The sequence below is a fragment of the Artemia franciscana genome, chromosome 5 (genome assembly GCF_032884065.1).
Source record: "Artemia franciscana chromosome 5, ASM3288406v1, whole genome shotgun sequence".
Classification (NCBI taxonomy): Eukaryota; Metazoa; Arthropoda; class Branchiopoda; order Anostraca; family Artemiidae; genus Artemia; species Artemia franciscana.
In genome coordinates, this window is record NC_088867.1 from 13,089,570 (window position 1) to 13,109,015 (window position 19,446).

General features: G+C 35.8%; 1 protein-coding gene across 1 annotated transcript in view; it reads right to left on the reverse strand.

The window, feature by feature from the left end:
* Nucleotides 1-19,446, reverse strand: part of LOC136027675 (regulatory-associated protein of mTOR-like) — a 138,455-nt gene that overhangs the window by 25,002 nt on the left and 94,007 nt on the right. Inside the window, exon 13 of the mRNA XM_065705122.1 lies at nucleotides 8,925-9,024. Within this exon, the coding sequence (XP_065561194.1) occupies nucleotides 8,925-9,024 (100 nt within the window). The remainder of the gene's footprint in view (nucleotides 1-8,924; nucleotides 9,025-19,446) is intronic.

Below are 19,446 nucleotides of genomic sequence, written 5' to 3' on the forward strand. Positions count from 1 at the left end.
AATCGTTGGTCGGGGCATAGCATACGATGACAGTCATCTTGCCATGCTTGTGTCCAAAGCGGACCTTCATTAATCTGTCCGATACAGCTTCGTGTAAAAGTAAGGCCTTTCTTGTAAGGCTATTTAGTGCAAGACCAACACCATTCTTTCTAGAGCTTCCTCCAGACCAGAGCAATGAGTCACTGTAACCTATTCGCTCTTCTCCGCTTCCGGTAAGACGTGTTTCTGTAAGAACTGCAATTGACACTTTATACTTGCGAAGTTCTTCAGAGAGTAGGTTCTTTGACGCAGGTGCATTCAAAGTCAAGACATTCCAGGTGGCTATTCGTAGCCCCCTTCGGTCCATAAGGTTTAGTCTGTCAGTCTTTCTGACGTCGTCAGCATGTCCATTTACGCGCGATGGTCGAGATCTTAAAAGGGAACCCGGGTCCGAGACTATATTTTCACTTTTCGTAGCACTTAATTTTCGGGTGTAGGGTCGCTAGCCCAACCGACCCTAGGCCTGGAATCTGATTAGAGCTAGGTTAAACCTAGGTACTGAGATTCCCGGGGTGGGCTCCACCCGCCACATGAGGTTGCGGCCGTCCTGATCGGAGTGTTTAGTTAGGGGAGAAACCCCATATCCAGAGGCACGTGGTCAGTAGACAGAGTCTGCCTCATTCCGGACAAACTCCATTCACCTCCTCTGTGCGAAGTGAAGTGGAGTTATATAGCCTATGTCAGAGAGGATTATCTGAAGTTGTGCAGCCAAGTTTTCGTTTCATCAAACCATGTTTCTGCTTTCGAGTGGAAAGCTCCATTCTAGCAGGCAAGCAGGTAGGCACCACTTTCAAACTGAAGATGGAGTAAAATCTATAAGTGTTAAATATATGCGGCAGTTACCCGGCCCTGCAGCCAATGTATCTTCTTTCAGTGATAAATAGAAAAATTTACAGAAGCAAAAATGTGGCATTTTCCCACGGGTCCGAAAGTGCTGCCATTTATTGTTTCTATCTATTTCTGTTCGTGATTTCAGCTGAGTTTATCATTCGGTTTTTCGGACTTGGGATTGCGGTAGGGAAATGGTATCAGATGCACCTAATAAACTTTAAAAGTTCTCTCATTGCTAAAGCACTTGGAGCTTATCCTTTGCTCCTTTCTAAGTGGTGACGTTAGAAAGTTGGCCTACGGAAAAAAAAAAATCAACTTTTGAACTAAGACAGATAGAATTTTTTTTCGACGGCAATCGATAGCTCTTGATGAGCTGATGAGGTATACCCGTTTGAAAGTTTGAAGGGGTTGACAACTTCAGTAGTAAGGTACACACTGAAACGAAATCAAGGCCGATACAAATTGTGAGACATATAGAGGACTTGTAGGCAACAGTCAGCTGTTAGGTAATAATCACCTTCGGCAATGAGGGGTTAGCAACTTTTGCTAGTTGGTGTATCTATTATTTGTTTCCAGTGTATTTGATGGTAAAACCAATTTGGTTTCAGTGGTAAGACATGTAGGAGACATGTAAGTAATAATCTGCTGTTAGGCTACAGTCAACTTCAGCGATGAGGGGTTTGTAACTATGCTAGTCGGTTTACCCATTTATTTGTTTCTGGTGAACTTGATGCCTATCACTGGAGAGGGACTTATAAGTAAGAATCAGTTCACTTTGGGCGAAAAACGGCTGATAGCTCATAATCATCTTCGGCAATGAGGGGTTTGCCACTTTTGCTAGTTGGTGTACCTATTATTTGTTTCCGGTGTATTTGATGGTTAAACCAATTTGGTTCCAGTGGTAAGACATGTAGGGGACTTGTAGGTAATAATCAGCTGTTGGGCTACAATCAACTTCAGCGATGAGGGGTTTGCAACTTTTGCTAGTTGGTGTACCCATTTATTTGTTTCCGGTGAACTTGATGTCTATCACGGGAGAGGGACTTGTAAGCGAAAATCTGTTCACTTTTGGCTCGCAATTTGTGCAAATCGGTGCACATTGTATTTGATCTCTTTAAATCTGACAGAATTAAGTGTTTACGCAACGGGTAAAAACGATAACGTAAAACAATGAGGTAATTACGTAATAATTAGTGTCACCTATGGTATTTAATCCTGAAAAGTTACGGATAGCTTTATAATACCAACTAGATTATATAAGATATTGTTCCAAGTTTTCATCCGTCACGACGTCTACGATTGAAAAGGACAAACTTCAACTGGCTGCAAAGTCAATTTAGTCCCTTCTTTCGATATTATTTTGTAGTTGTTGTTTTTTCAACGCTGAGGAATAGCCTTTGGCCATGTCATAACTGATTGCGTTCTTGTTTGAACATCCCGTTTTAAAAACTTCGATAGGCTGACAACTTCATCAATTAACCGATAGTGAAGGAACAAGCACAAACGAGAATGTAAAACAATGAGATAGTTTCGTAATAATTAATAGAATGTCATCTATGGTATTTTGATCCTGAAAAGTTAGGGATAGCTTTATAATACCAACTAGATTATATAAGATATTGTTCCGAGTTTTCATGCGTCACGATGTCTACGATTGAAAAGGATAAGGTTCAACTGGCTGCAAAGTCAATTTAGTCCCTTCTTTCGATACTATTTTGTTGTTGATTTTTCAACGCTGAGGAATAGCCTTTGATCATGTGCTGATAGCTAACTGATCGATAGCTAAAAAACAAAACCAAAGTGTTGCTCTCGCAACACTTTAGTCGGCGAAGCCGGGCAAAGGTTGCCGCAACACTTAACGTTGCCCGGGCAACGTAGGTCTAGTTTGACTTAATTGTGGTATTTTTTTGATTAGTATATATGTCTGTATATGGATGTGTATATACATATGTACATGTATATATATTTATCATTTGTGAGACTACTGATCCGTAGGAGCCTTCCCCAGGCCACTCAGCGTGTCCCAAGGTGGCGATAGGACAACGCCCTACAGATATGAAGGGTATCTCCATAGGAGGCACGGACCAAGCGGGACCTGGTCCTTGGAGGTGCATTATAGAAACTGGGACACCCTCGCCTGGGGCCATAAATACAGGTGAAGGAGGAAGAAGGCCCCTCAAACGTAAACTCAAAGGGGCCCACGCGAGTAACAAACTTTCTCCCAATAATGGGTTAAATTACAGGTGATGCAGAACACCGTCATGGGAGGATCCTCTATAGGAGGACAATTGCGGCAGGGCGTAAAATCCAGATCTATAGACAACGGCTCTGCAAAGGACTGCCTTGACCCTTTTGGGGTACCTGCAGGACTGGAGATCTTGCGGTCTACTATATTCACACTTGAGGAGAGGTGCCCCTATATACCTAGTAAACGACAAAGCATTTGCACAAGATTCTGATTAATGGATAATTTTTTTAAGCTTGGTTTGTTTGGTGGGCGTTTTCAGGCTGAAAAACATATTTTATGACCAAAATTTTAGGGTGTTACTTATAGTAGTATATGACCCTGTAGAACCGATTGACGGAGATAATAGTGACACAAATGAATTTGACTTACAGCAACAGGTGCAAATAGACGCGGTCCCAGGTAGAAATATGGTGTTTTTATTAGGAGATAAAAAGATAAGTTTTTTTTTAACTGAGAGTAAGCAGCGACCTTAAAACTTCAAACGAACAGAAATTAATCCGTATATGAAAGAGGCTGTTCCCTCCTTAAAGGCCCCAATTTTTACGCTAAAGTTTTTTATTGTTTTAAAAAGTAGAGTTGTGACATAGGGTCAAACTTTAGCGTAAAGAGAGGGGCGTTTAGGAGGGAACAGCCACTTTCATATACGGAGTAATTTCTGTTCGTTTTAAGTTTTAATGTCGTTCCTTACTGTCAGTTAAGAAAACTTGTTTTTTTTTAATTTAATTTCTGGACGTTTTTGAATTGATGCATGTTTTGATCTTGGCTCTCCGCACATAAATAATTGAAACAAAATTTGCATATGAATTTTTTTTTGGATAAATGGCTTTCTCATACTTTTAATCGGAAGATTTTGAGACAAAAAAGGAGCGAAGGAGGAGGCCTAGTTGCCTTTAAATTTTTTGATTACTTAAAAGGCAACTAGAACTTTTAATTTTTTACGAAAGTTTTCATTAGTAAAAAATATACTTAACTTACAAATTAACTTAGGTAACGAACTTCTATATTCGTATGTTTTTATTGCGTGTATGAGGGGTTTTCCCCTCGTCAATATCTCGCTCTTTACACTAAAGCTTGAATTTTGTCCCAATTCCTTAAGAATGACCCCTGAATCACAAACTCCATAGGATAAATAGTTGGAATTACTAAAAATACTTTAGCTTAAAGAGCGAGGTATTACGAGGAGGTAAACCCCTCATATGCGTAATAATTTCTGTTCGTTTTAATTTTTAATGCTGCTCCTTACTTTCAGTTAAAAAACTTTTCATATTTATTTTTTCATTTTTTTTAAATAATGCTAGAAAATCCTGCCCCCTTCATTGAAATTCTCTTCCCCGATGACAAATTCCTCCATGGAAAGATCCTCCCACATATCCTCCCTCCTTAATTTCTCCACCCCAAACAAAAAAAATCCTCCTGAAAACGTCTGTACACTTCCCAATAACCATTATATGTAACTTGCATTATTATTGTTAACTTGCACCCCCTCCCACGGGGACTGTGGGAGAGTGAGTCGTCCCCAAAGACATATTTATTGGGTTTTTCGACTATGATGAATAAAATGGCTATCACAGAATTTTGATTTCGTCACTTTGGGTAAAAATGAGCGTGGGAGGGGGCATAGGTGCCCTCCAATTTTTTGGTCACTTAAAAAGGCCACTAGAACTTTTAATTTCCATTAGAAAGAGCCCTCTAGCGACATTCTAGGACCACTGAGTCGATACCATCATCCCTGGGTAAAAAAAACAACAAATAAACACCTGTCCATGATCTGTCTTCTGGCAAAAAATGCGAAATTCCACATTTTGTAGATAGGAGCTTGAAACTTCTACTGTAAGGTTCTCTGATACGCTGAATCTAATGGGTGTGATTTTCGTTAAGATTCTATGAGAGATTCTAGAAGATTCTATTAAGAATCTATCTTTTGTTAGGATTGTTTTCCCCTATTTTGTAAAATAAGGCACATTTTCTCAGGCTCGTAACTTTTGATGGGTAAGTTTAAACTTAATGAAACTTATATATCTAAAATCAGAATTAAAATGCGATTCTTTTGATACAACTATTTTTATAAAAATTCCGTTTTTTAGAGTTTCGGTTACTATCGGTTAATGATGTATCTTTTAGCATCAAAATTCCGTTTTTTAGAGTTTCGGTTACTATTGAGCCGGGTCGTTCATTACTACGGTTCATTACCACGAACTGTTTGATACCAGACAAGTACATTAAAGTAATTAGTGCTATGTACGAGAATAACACTGCTTTGGCGGAATCAAATAAGGATGAAAAACTCTCCTGGACTTAGATTATGCTGATGATTCAAGCATCTTAGATGAAATTGTGAGCAAAATGAATGAGCTTTAAGAGGTTTAAAGAGTTTAGGGTGACAGAACAGGTTTGAAAATAAACTTTAAGACGACTATGTCACTAAAGCTAGTAATAACTAAAGATGAAAAGGAGACTTTGGGTACCGAAAAGATTGATTAGGTCACTTTACTTACCTTGGTAGTATTATTAGTAAAGACGGTGGGAGCAGTGAAGATGTTAAAATTAAAATATCCAGGGCTCAGGGTGTTTTTTTCACATTTAAAAAAGTTTGAAAGAATAGGAAGATAAGTCTGCAAACCAAGATTAGAATGTTGGGAGCTACAGTGATGACAGTGGTCAAATCTGGCTCTGAAGTATGGGCGTTCCGAAAAGCGGATGAAAATTTGTTAGATGTTTTCCAGAGAAGTTGCCTACGTATTGTTCTGGGAACCCTGCTGACTGACCTTATTATAAACAGAAGGCTGTAAGAAAAGTGTGGTTCAATCCCACTTTCTAGAGCTATAATGAGAGAAAGATTGAAATCGCTAGGGCATGTTCTACGGATGAAGCATGACATATTGCCAAAGATTGTTCTTTTCGGGCAATCATCTTCGACTGAACAGAAAACAGGATATCCACGGTTGGGGTGGGAGGATGTAATAAAGAAAAATTTAAAGGAAATTGGAACTTCCTGGGAGGGTGTAAAGAGGGAGGCTTTGAATAGATTGGGATGGAGGAGGAGCATGCGTAGCTGTGTTATACCTCAGGCGGCTTGGTGCTGCGGTGAGTTGTTATTAGTAGTAATAGTATTCACCCATTAATTCATTCAACTACCCATCTTTATATTCCCTTATGCATTTTAGTTTCTGTTCGTTTTAAATTGTTTTACCAAATTTTCACCAAAAAACTTATGCCGCCAAATTGTTTTTATCAAGCTTGAAATGTCCTCATTAAGGTTCCCATGTTCCTGTCTACTTATTTTAGAAGTATCTTACCCACTGGAGAAAAACCATTTCTTGCCTATTCAAGGTACCATGATTTTTATACAATTTTAACTTTTTCAAATATTTTCCACGTTTAAGTTTGTTTTCGCCAGTATATATGGCCAGTAAGCTGAAGATTTATTGGGAATCAAATTTCCTTTTCTATTTTGTCTTATGCGTGAGTTTACCCATAGCCCAAGGGCTTAAGGATATAAGTTTAAAGTCGATCAGTGACTTTCTTGCCCCTTTTGGGACCTCTTGCTCCCAAATTAAAATTATTTTTGTACAATATGGTTGCTTTTGTCCAAAGACTAACAGTTTCAAGTTACAAGCCGTGCAAAAAAAGGCCCTTCGTCGGGGCACGTTCATGGGGAAACAGCATTATTTTTCTATTCCCTTCTAAATTATGGTCCCCTCACCTCAAAGATTTAAGGATATAAGTTACAAGTTGATTAAAAATTTGGTTCTTTATAGCTATTTGGCTCTTTTCCGTGGCTCGATCTTTGATCTAACTATTATTTTTTTTACATTAGGCTCCTCTGTAGGTTCGGCACAAGGACTTACGACTACAAGTTTCAAACTAATCTGAAATAACAAAAATTACCAGTTCTAGGCCCCCCAAACCCTTCCCAGGCTTCCCTACCCCACAACTAAATCCCTGAATCTTTAAAGCCAACCAGAAACCAAATTGCAAACATGCCCTCTTTTTCCACTACGATACCTGTCTATAAACAATTGAAATTTTTCAAAATTTGCAGTCTTTCCTCCCAGGGATCAGGGGATTATATCATCCCCAAAGGCATATTTATTGGTCCTTTGAGAATTCTGCACAAATTGACTATACCAAAGTTTTGATCCACTATCATGGGAGGTTACAGGAGGGGGAGAAGACAAAGGGCATGTAGGGGTCTGGGTTGTCCTCCAGTCACTTTCACCCCGTTAAGAGGCACTACAAATTTCAATTTTCAATCAAGCGACCCCTTTACAATTTTATATGGCTATCCCTTCCATACCTAGTGACCGGAAAAAAATACATTGAATTCTCTTTAGTAAACCACAACAGCGTGACCTCTAAAACGTTCATTTAGCTATATTCTCTAATCGCAAATTCTATTTCATTATAGAATATTTTTCTGAGTCAATTTGGTTATCCAAATTTAACAACAGGGTTGCAACTAGATTCATTAAACTAATGATATATCCCAAAAAAGGCCAAGGCACTATACGTTCGATTTTTCATCCGAACCACCTAACTGATTTTCAGATTTTCGATCAGAATGAAACTTAAAACTAAATGTCACCTTCTTTTCCTTTTGAATCAGAAAAATGCACTTAAAGACTGGAAATCAAACAGTACATTCTAACTAACTATAAGTAGGAAGCGACTTGGCCAAGCAGTAACCGAAACTCTAAAAACGAAAATTGGATAACAATAGATACTTCAAAAGAATTGTCTTTTTATGCTGACTCCAAATATGTTAGTTTCATTAAGTTTAATGTACACTTAATCTACAGGACTGAGGAAATTTGCTTGATTTTTGAAAAAGGAACACCCCTAAAAAGCCAAGGAATCTTAATGAAAATCATATCACCCAATTGAGCATACCATAAAACCCTATTGTAGGGGTTTTAGGCCCCCATCTGCAAAAATGTGGAATCCTGTATTTTCTGCCCGAAGAAAGATCACGGATGTTTGTTTGTTTTTTTCCTAGGGGTGATCGTATCAAACCGATAGCCCTAGTAGATCGAGAGGGCTCATTCGAACGGAAATTACAAGTTCTAATGCTCTTTTTAAGTGACCCAAAAGACTGATGGGCAACTAGCTCCCCTTCCACGCCCCTTTTCCCCTAAAGTCATCCGATTAAATTTTAAGATAGCCATTTTGTTCGACACAATTGGAAGATCCAATAACTGGAAGACGGAATCCAATTGGGAGACGGACCCCCCCCCCATATCCTCAGGGTAAAGGTCTGTAATAAGGAGAAATTTACAGGGATGGATGGTCATTTCCTGCCATGATTAAAAAACAGTAAGAAATTAAGATAAAAACCATGTTTTTTCAACTAAAAGTAAGGAGCAACATTAGAGCTTAAAACGAACAGAAATTATTCCGTGTTTGAGGGGGCTGCCCATGCCTCTAACCTCACTCTTTAACGCTAAAATTTGAATCACAATTCTTTAAGACAGTCTGCCCAAACACAAGGACCGTTCAATTTGAAAGAAAATTAATTTTAAAGAACTTTAGGACTTTATCGTAAGGAGCGAGGGTTGAGACGGGGGCAGCCCCCCTCATATACGGAATAATTTCTGTCCTTTTTTAAGTTTCAATATCGCTCCTTGCTTTCAGACAAAAATGCTTTTTTATTTATTCAACTGAAGATGAGAATCAAGTAGGAAGCAAAAAGCGAATTTTGTCCGGACACAGAAAAAAAAATCTTTTGTAAATGCCGGGATATAGCAACCCTGGTTTAGGTTTTAGTGATTAGTTTGAAAGAGGTATACACAATGTATACTGTATTTACCTCGTGTTGACGGCACTAACTCTGGTAGACATTGCCAGGCCGTCACCAAAGACGTTCCAGTTGTCTCAGATAGTAGCGGTTTGTCCAAAGATTCATTTCCCTGAATAGAACAAGACAATAGATTAGTTTTTCATTGAAAAAGTTCGATACCACTTGCAGGTTGTCAAGACAAACCTTTAATAGTTAATTAAAGGGTGCTTTAGAATTATAACTTTATTCAGAGAATAAGGCAAGTGCACATGATTCAGTGTCAGAGATGTGGGAGGGAGGAATGGTCTGGGCAAAAACAAAAAGCACGAAGTTTATACCTCTTTTTATAAATTACATGTAAAGATAAGGAGAATAGGCGAACAATTCCCTCTTTTGGGGGTTGCGAGGGGGTCAGGGACGAATCAGAAGGCCCCCTGCGTATATTTCTTTTAAAGATGCAAAAACTTTGTCTGCTTTATCAAGATCCATTATGGCCGAATGATTCCAACACATTTAATAGCTTATATTTAACCTGGTTTTCTAGAGCTTAGTTAATTTCCACGTTTTATTGGAGAACACACACACACAAAAAAAAAGTGAGCGAACTCCTTTATCTCCAGCCAAACACTATCATTTATAATGCTGTAACTCCACTCTAACTCTTTCTATCATTTTATTATCTGATCAGTCCCTTTTCCCAAAACATATTATGCACAAAAATATTTAATTGAAAAGACAATAAAATTAAAAGGATATAATTTATTTATCAAAAAGTTTTCCTATTTTCAAAATGTTCCCAAAAACTACTGCTACTTCCTGCCAGTGTCAAGAGGATTAAACTCAATAACAGTACAATATGACAAATTGCAGAAAGGAGGCATATTAAATTGTCATCCTCTTTTTTTGTAAATCTGGACACGTAAAAAGGTAAGAAAAGAAAAGGTAAGGAGTACGGCACTGGATCTTACACTCCCTATCTTCAGTGCTGATCTCCATTTCACGGCCCTTCAACCAGGAAGTGCAATGGGGTACAGCCATCCTATGCTTTCGCCACCTTTCCTGATTACCTCCACCAGATTTTTCCAGATACTCATTTGCAACTCGGTCCGCTCTGGCTGAGCTTACAGAATCACGCTATTGACCCCCGTTCCAAACCAAATAGCCAGCGAAACTTAATAATATTGAACAAATATGGTTCTTTTAGAGATCAAATTTTGAAGGTACCTATAAGACGATTATACTTCAAAGGATATCAAAGCGGGGCACTCAAATGGATATATTGAACTAGAAGCCTATTTCTATTTTACCTATTTTTCGAAAGTTTATGAAAAAATTATCTATGGAAGACTTTATGATCACCTCACGAGCCAGCATGCATTGTATGATGGCCACTTTGGATTCCCAAAGGGTTATTCAACTTTGCATGCTGTACAGCATCTTTTAGAAAATGTTAATTTAGCATTAGAAAAGGAGGGAGTAGCGTATTAGTATTTATATATTCTAAATAAGCGTTTGATACCACTGATTTCGGTTTTTTATTGGATCGATTAAGAGATTTGGCTGTAAAAGGGAGATGTTTGGATTAGTTTAGTTCGTATTTAAATGGTAGGTCAGTGAAGGTAAATCTAAGAGAAATTTTTTCTAGTTTTTTTTTTCCTGTTTCATGTGGAGTTCCGCTAAGTTCCTCTTTAAGACCCCTGTTGTATTTAGCATATGTCGACAATATGCAGTTCTATATTACTGGTGGGTCTATGATACCTTTCGCCGACGATACAGCACTTGTTGTGGCAGCAAAGACTTATTAAGAATTGGTCCAGAAGGCAAACAGAGCTCTGCAAGGGTTGATTGAGTCTGCAGGCACTAGCTTACTCAGCATTAGCGCGGCAAAGAGTAATTAAATTCTGCTTAATCGGACTGGTGAACCGGACCGAATCGAAATCTTCCTAGTTAAATAGCAATAAATGGATCTTTATTAAAGCAGGTTGAGCAAGTACAGTACCCAGGATTCATTCTCGATCACAACCTCAGCTGGAGAAGATACGCTGATATGTTTGTACGTACGGTAGCGCGTGGCATTGGGATTTTAAGACGTTTTCAACATTTTTTGCATTCTCATATTTTAGTTTTTTTATTTTACTCTACTTTTTGAGTATTTTACTTTACTTTTTACTTTATTTACTTTACTTTTTGATTGCACCGTATGTAAATTATGAGTGTATGATTTGGGCTAGTAATTTTACGTGCAATTTCAAACGAGTGCAGATTCAGTAAAATAAAGCAGTGAGATTAATTGGTAAGCATGGTATAGGACTTTTAAGTACAGAGTTGATTTTTAGGAAACTTGGGATTTTGAATGTTGGTCAAATTAGAGATTTTCAGATTGGTATTTTTGTATTTTAGAGTTTGAATGGCTTCGCGCCTGATTTTCTTAATAATCTTTTCGTTTTAATTTATTTTATCACCGATATGCTACGAGAAATACTACGAGAAATGCTAAGTGAGCCAAGAAGTACGGCTCGTTCTAGACATGTGGCAAAGCACACAGTCCGGTGAGCTGGAATACCTTCCCAGAGTCCATTCGGGAAAAGCGGAAAATGTACCACAATTTAAAAACTGGTTAAAGAAGCATCTCCTTGCGGGCAATTGGTGCGAGTGGGACTGGAACACGAGAGAGGACAATTTAAGTACTTTTGACGTTTTTTCTGTTAATTATTTTTTTTATTATCCAGTATTTATAACTAATATCTTTTTTTATTGTTTATTTCAGTGATGATTTGATCAGTTGTATAATTTAGTAATTGTATACCAGTTGCGTTTTTCAAGCATATTTATTTGCTTTGTTTGTAACCGGTCATCAAGCCGACATGAATTATATTTAATAAGGATGTTTTTTAATGCTGTTGAACAAATTAATGACAAAATTAGGGGATATTTTTTTTCAAATCTTCAGTTGATATAGATCATGTAGTCATAGTGTCAGAGGCGTTTTTTAAGCACATGAATTGCAAAAATGATCATAAAAACAAGAAAATAAGTCCATATTAAACTTCATAGGAAAATTAAAACTCTGATTCTATATAAAAAGCAATATCTAATAGATAGCAATGTCTAATATCTAAATAATAGCAAGTTACCATCACTCAGGGGTGTAATTTGCTATGGCGCAGGGGGTCAACTGATTCCCCAGACCCAGTTTGCCCACCTCCCAGCTAAAATTTAGTTTCTTCAAAAATCTTGTCAAAACTAAGAAAAGCCTGCATAATTAAAATATCCACAGAAACAGGTCAGTTTTATTGAGTATATCTTTACTTTCACGGTACTAAATGGCTAATGTTTTAGTTTTCATTGTCACTTTGACTTGATTTGGGAAAATTGGCTCCAACATTGCCCCACCCCCACTCATTTGACGAAATTACGGCATCATCATAACTATTATTACCTATTTTTCTTGTTTAGCGTGACAGGTGAAAAATAAGTCAGAAATTGGTGAAAAAAAAGATATACTTTCAGCTCTTTATACAAGAAATTTTGCCAATAATAACGATTCAAGTTACATTAATAACCTCCTTTGTAGGAATGCAAACGATAATTGACCAGGGAGAGGAAGATCAAAGTATAATTCCTAGCTCTATAGAGTCGAATTCGCTTTATATGTCAGTAAAAGCTAAAAAAAGGAAAAAAAATCAAATCAGTACATTAAGTCAAACACTTAAAATTAAAAAGAAATTAAAAATCATCAAAGATAAAGTTAAACTTAACAATTAAATTACAAAAACATTGCTGTAAATCAGAAAAATATACGGCAATAGAGGAAAAGGGGAATTTGGCAAGTACATAATCACGAATTATAATTAAGGTATTCCAGAATAAAGGGGATAAAACTTTTACGAAACCTCTCTGTACAGCATGGATCGGAGAGTAAGTTGGGATTGCTAAGGAGGCTGACTGGGGGAGTCTGAGTCTAATGGGATTGTGAAAATCAGGGAGTAAGTCCTCAGTACGGGGATTGGAAATGACTGATTTAGCGAAAAGCAGGCAAATTCCCCCCCCCCTTTTCTTTTAAGGTGGTAATGCGTGCAGCTTTAAGGAGGAAGGAGTATGGAATTTTGCCTAGTGATTTATCCCAATCACTACAACTACTCCCTAAATTATAGAAAAAAAAACATTCACAGAAATTTAGTCTAATGGCTAGAAATTACAAAACACAGTTTAATAGAGAAAAAAAAGAAAAAAAGACTATAAGAAAACTGAAAATTTGCAGAGTAAAAACTAGACAAATATAAGCTGAAAGGAGAAGGGTTAAAGCGATTCACTTATTTAACCAATCAACCATGACAAAAGTTCTTCTACTGATAGACTGACCAGTAGACATAGGAAATATTAGCTTTTCTTAGTTTTCAGAGCGTCCATTTATATAGAAATACTGATTATTCGGTTAAATCGACTGTTTAAAAAGCATAACTAAATTTTTTCCGTCTCAAAAGGGGGTTACTCTGTTAATATTGGCATGAAGTATCAAATTTAGTGTTCTAACGTCTACGGTTTTTCTGTTTTCAGACCCTTTTCTTCAATACCTTCTTAGACCACTTTCAGAGTTGAACCTGTGTACCACGGCTAAATAGATAGTACTTTGGTTACTTTACTCGTTTATAATTAGCAAAAACCTTTAAAACTCTTCGTAGAATTCCCCAAATATGGTGCATTTTCGGTTGCCAAGGTAAGCACAATTGAATCCATTCATTTATATTCCCTAAATAAAATCTGATTTCTAACATTTTAACATGCTGTTAATCAAACAGTTCGTGGTAACGAACTGTAAAAGTTTGACTCTTTGCCACAATTCTACTTTTTAAAACAATTAAAAGCTTTAGCGTAAAGAGCGAGGGATTGCGGAGGGGACAACTCATTTCATATACGGAGTAATTTCTGTTCGTTTTAAGTTTTAATGTCGCTCCTTACTTTCAGCTAAAAAAATCAGTTTTTTTTATTTAATTTTTTGTAAAAACTGGTTTTTATGAAAAAAACTTATGGTTTTTAGTACTTAAAAAACTTTTAATTCTAATTAAACGACCCTTTTGTTTCAGAAGTCGTTCTTAAAGAGTAGGGACAAGAAGTCAAATTTTAGCGTAAAGAGCAAGGTATTGAAGAGGGGACATTCCCCGTCATACACAGAATAGTTTCTGTTCGTTTTAATGCTGCTCCTTACTTTCGGTAGAAAAACCGGGGTTCTGTTTTTTTTTAGTTTCTTATTGTTTTTAAAAAAATGAGAAATCCCCCTCCCCCTTTATGACCCCCCTCAAAATAAATTATTCCAACGAAAGGCATTCTGAAAATCAGGCATATTTTCTCAGGCTCGTAACTTTTGTTGGGTAACAATAAATCTAATATATTTTAAGTTTTTGGAATCAACATAAAAAGCCAATTCTTTTCATACATTTATTGTTATCAAAATTATGTTTTTAGAATTTCGGTTACTATTAGGCCGAGCAACTTCTTACTTAATGTTTATTACCATGAACTGTTTGATAATCACGCAATGTGGAGACACTCTTTTTGGTAACTATTGAGCAAGAACAGGGTTTTACAATCCAATTATGAAGACTTTCCGCAAAGCAATTCAATTGTGAAATTTCCCAACCAATGATCCTCTACTTCCATTTCCAGATATCCACAATCTTTCCAAAAGGATCCTAACATATTACAGTGATGGTGCCTGTTTCAGGAGTTCTTAGGGGCCTATTATAAAATTCCTAATATGAAATAAAATGAACTCCGAGACGAAGTTTTCTAACAAATAGCTATTGATATGTTACAACATAAAATATCTCACAAACAGCTAGGCTTTTGTTAGGACAGTGAACGCTAAAAATCTAGATATTTCGTGTCTACCTATGAGACCCTTATCAAACAAACATAAAAACAGATATATATATATATATATATATATATATATATATATATATATATATATATATATATATATATATATATATATATATATATATATATATCTATACTAGCTGTTGGGGTGGCGCTTCGCGCCACCCCAACACCTAGTTGGTGGGAGCGCTTCGCGCCCCCCCCCAAGCCCCCCCGCGCGCGTAAGTCGTTACGCGCCATATTAGTTACGCGCCATTGTAGTTGTGTCCCTATGTCCCACCTGTGAATATAGATATATATATATATATATATATATATATATATATATATATATATATATATATATATATATATATATATATATATATATATATATATATATATGTTTTTAACTACGTAAAACTTGCGAATATACAACATTCTTTGCTGTCCCATTGTCTGTGCATATAAATAGATTGTCAGGTTTACCGACTCTTGAACATGCAACATATAATGGTCAATGGGAAAACAATCCGTATTCAGATCTATACCTCATGATTCTAATGATTGCCCTTGAGCTTTGTTGATGGTGATTGCTAATCGACCATTCCCTGAGTCGCCATCGTCATTTATATATCCCCCTGTGCACCCCGGCGTCCCCTTTGTAGTTATGTCCCTGTGTCCCGGTCGTCATTTATATTCCCTGTGTCCCGGTCGTCATTTGTGTCCCGGTGTCCCAGTCTCTGATTTCTCTTTGAGTGTCCCGGGCGTCATTTATATTCCTTGTGTCCCGGTGTCCCGGTCGTCATTTATATCCCCCTTTTTTTCTTTTCAGTTTTTTATTGGTTTTTACCTTTTTTTTAGCTTTTTTAGTTTTTTTCGTTTTTTCTTTTTACTTTTTTTTTAGTTTTATCTTTTTTATTTTTTTTATTTTTATTCTTAATTTTTTTTTATTAGTTTTTAGTTTTTTTTGTAGTTTTTGCCTTTTTTAGTTTTTTCAGTTTTTTTTTTAGTTTTTAGATTTTTACCTTTTTTAGCCTAACCAGGATTTGAACCTGGGACCTTCATTCTCCGTTCTTACACCCTCTCTCACCGAGTGACTACTCCAGCATGTTCATTTTGGTGTTTTAAATGGTATATTATTAACCAAATTAATGTGTTTTACAATATACTAAGCATCGTCATAACAAAAATGACGACAACTAATTTCATGACGTCAGTCAACACAGAAATTAAGTTCTGAAATTAAGTCATGAAATTAGTTGCCATCATTTTTGCTTTTACGGTGACGTCATTCAAGTTATATAAGACATATGTTCACGTAGAAATCTATTAATGTTTAAGTTTACAATGACTGATGAAGATGCTCAAAGAGTCTATGCCAAAAAACTTGCTGCTGATAGAGGAAGTCAGAAAAGAAAGCGTGCCGAGGAACTATCAGCAGCAAGTTTTTTGGCATAGACTCTTTGAGCATCTTCATCAGTCATTTTAAACTTAAACATTAATAGATTTCTACGTGAACATTTGTCTTATATAACTTGAATGACGTCACCGTCAAAGCAAAAATGACGACAACTAATTTCATGACGTCAGCCGACACAGAAACATGACGTCACCTGACAACTAATTTCATGACGTCAGTCAACACAGAAACATGACGTCACCTGATCCACAGATCCACAGACAGACAACTTATCTATATATATAAAAATAAGTTGTCTGTGTGTGGATCTGTGGATCAGGTGACGTCACCTGAAAAAACTGGATCAGGTGACGTCAAAACTGAAAAAACTAAAAAAAGGCAAAAACTACAAAAAAAACTAAAAACTAATAAAAAAAAAAAAAAAGCTAAAAAACTAAAAAAACTAAAAAAAGGCAAAAACTACAAAAAAAACTAAAAACTAATAAAAAAGCTAAAAAACTAAAAAAACTAAAAAAAGGCAAAAACTACAAAAAAAACTAAAAACTAATAAAAAAAATAAAAAAGCTAAAAAACTAAAAAAACTAAAAAAAGGTAAAAAACTAAAAAAACTAAAAACTAAAAAAAAAACTAAAAAAAAGGAAAAAACTGAAAAATAAGCTAAAATAAAGGTAAAAACCAATAAAAAACTAAAAAAAAACTGAAAAAACTAAAAAAAGGCAAAAACTACAAAAAAAAACTAAAAACTAATAAAAAAAGTAAAAAAGCTAAAAAACTAAAAAAACTAAAAAAACTAAAAAAAGGTAAAAAACTAAAAAAACTAAAAAATAAAAAAAAACTAAAAAAAAGGAAAAAACTGAAAAATAAGCAAAAATAAAGGTAAAAACCAATAAAAAACTAAAAAGAAAAAAAGGAAAAAACTAAAAAAAATTTTCATCTAAAAAACTAAAAAAAACTAAAAAAGGTAAAAACTAAAAGAACTAAAAAATAAAAAAATAAATGACGACACTCAAAGAGAAAGCGACCAGGACAAAAGGAATGTTCGATTAGCAATCAACAAAGCACCGGGACACAGGGAGTATAAATGACGACCAGGACATAAGTAAAAAAAAACTAACAAAACTAAAAAGAAGGTAAAAACTACAAAAAAACTAAAAAGAAAAAAACTAAGAAAAGGCAAAAACTACAAAAAAAAACTAAAAACTAATAAAAAAGCTAAAAAACTAAAAAACTAAAAAAAGACAAAAACTACAAAAAAAACTAAAAACTAATAAAAAAATAAAAAAGCTAAAAAACTAAAAAAACTAAAAAAAGGTAAAAACTACAAAAAAAACTAAAAACTAATAAAAAAAAGTAAAAAAGCTAAAAAATTAAAAAAAATGAAAAAACTAAAAAAGGTAAAAAACTAAAAAAAATAAAAAATAAAAAAAAACTAAAAAAAAGGAAAAAACTGAAAAATAAGCTAAAATAAAGGTAAAAACCAATAAAAAACTAAAAAGAAAAAAAGGAAAAAACTAAAAAAAATTTTCATCTAAAAAACTAAAAAAAACTAAAAAAGGTAAAAACTAAAAGAACTAAAAAAGAAAAAAATAAATGACGACACTCAAAGAGAAAGCGACCAGGACAAAAGGAATGTTCGATTAGCAATCAACAAAGCACCGGGACACAGGGAGTATAAATAACGACCAGGACATAAGTAAAAAAAAAAAAAACTAACAAAACTAAAAAGAAGGTAAAAACTACAAAAAAACTAAAAAGAAAAAAAAAAACTAAAAACTAATAAAAAAACTAAAAAATCTAAAAATCTAAATAAACTAAAAAAGAAAAAAAAAGGAAAAAAATAAAGGAGAAAAACAAAACTAAAAAACGAATGTATATACAGACCGGGACACCGGGATACAAATGACGACCGGGACACAGGGAATATAAATGACGACCGGGACACAGGGACACAACTACAACGGGGACACCGGGGGAAACAGGGGGATATAAATGACGACCGGGACACCGGGACAGGGAATGGTCGATTAGCAATCACCATCAACAAAGCTCAAGGGCAATCATTAGAATCATGAGGTATAGATCTGAATACAGATTGTTTTCCCATGGACCATTATATGTTGCATGTTCAAGAGTCGGTAAACCTGACAATCTATTTATATGCAAAGACAATGGGACAGCAAAGAATGTTGTATATTCGCAAGTTTTACGTAGTTAAAACCATATATATATATATATATATATATATATATATATATATATATATATATATATATATATATCTATATTCACAGGTGGGACATAGGGACACAACTACAATGGCGCGTAACTATTATGGCGCGTAACGACTTACGCGCGCGGGGGGGCTGGGGGGGGGGGGGGGGGGGGGCGCGAAGCGCCCCCACCAACTAGGTGTTGGGGTGGCGCGAAGCGCCACCCCAACAGCTAGTTTATATATATATAGATATATAAAATAAGTTGTCTGTCTGTGTGTCTGTCTGTCAGGTGACGTCATGTTTCTGTGTCGACTGACGTCATGAAGTTAGTTGTCGTCATTTTTGCTATGACGGTGACGTCATTAAAGATATTTAATCATGAAGGTAGTTGTCGTCATTTTTGCTATGACGGTGACGTCATTAAAGATATTTAAGACATATATGTTCACGTAGAAATCTATTAATGTTTAAGTTTAAAATGACTGATGAACTTACAATGGCAAAAGCCGATGAAGATGCTCAAAGAGTCTATGCCAAAAAACTTGCTGCTGATAGAGAAAGTCAGAAAAGAAAGCGTGCCGAGGAATCAAAAGAACAGCAAGGAAACAGGCTTGAGGCTGATAGAGAAAGAAAGAACAGAAAGCGTGCCGAGGAATCAAAAGAACAGCAAGCTTGAGGCTGATAGAGAAAGAAAGAACAGAAAGCGTGCCGAGGAACTACCAGAGCAACGCGAAAGCAGACTTGCTGCTAAAAGAGAAAGTGAAGAAAGAAGGCGTGCCGAGGAATCACAAGAACAGCAAGAAATCAGGCTTCCTGCTGATAGAGAAAGTATGAAAAGAAAGCGTGCCGAGGAATCAGAGCAACCTGAAAGTTATCGCCTGGCATTCAGGTACAGCCCAGTCGATGATTATAGCTTGAGTAGATGTGTTCAAATCAGGACAATGTCTAAAATTTGTCCCTATTGCATGGCCTTGAAATTCAATGGTGAAACAATGGGAATGTGTTGCGCCGCAGGAAAAGTTAAAATTCCTCCCGAAATCAAAGATTTCGACGAAAT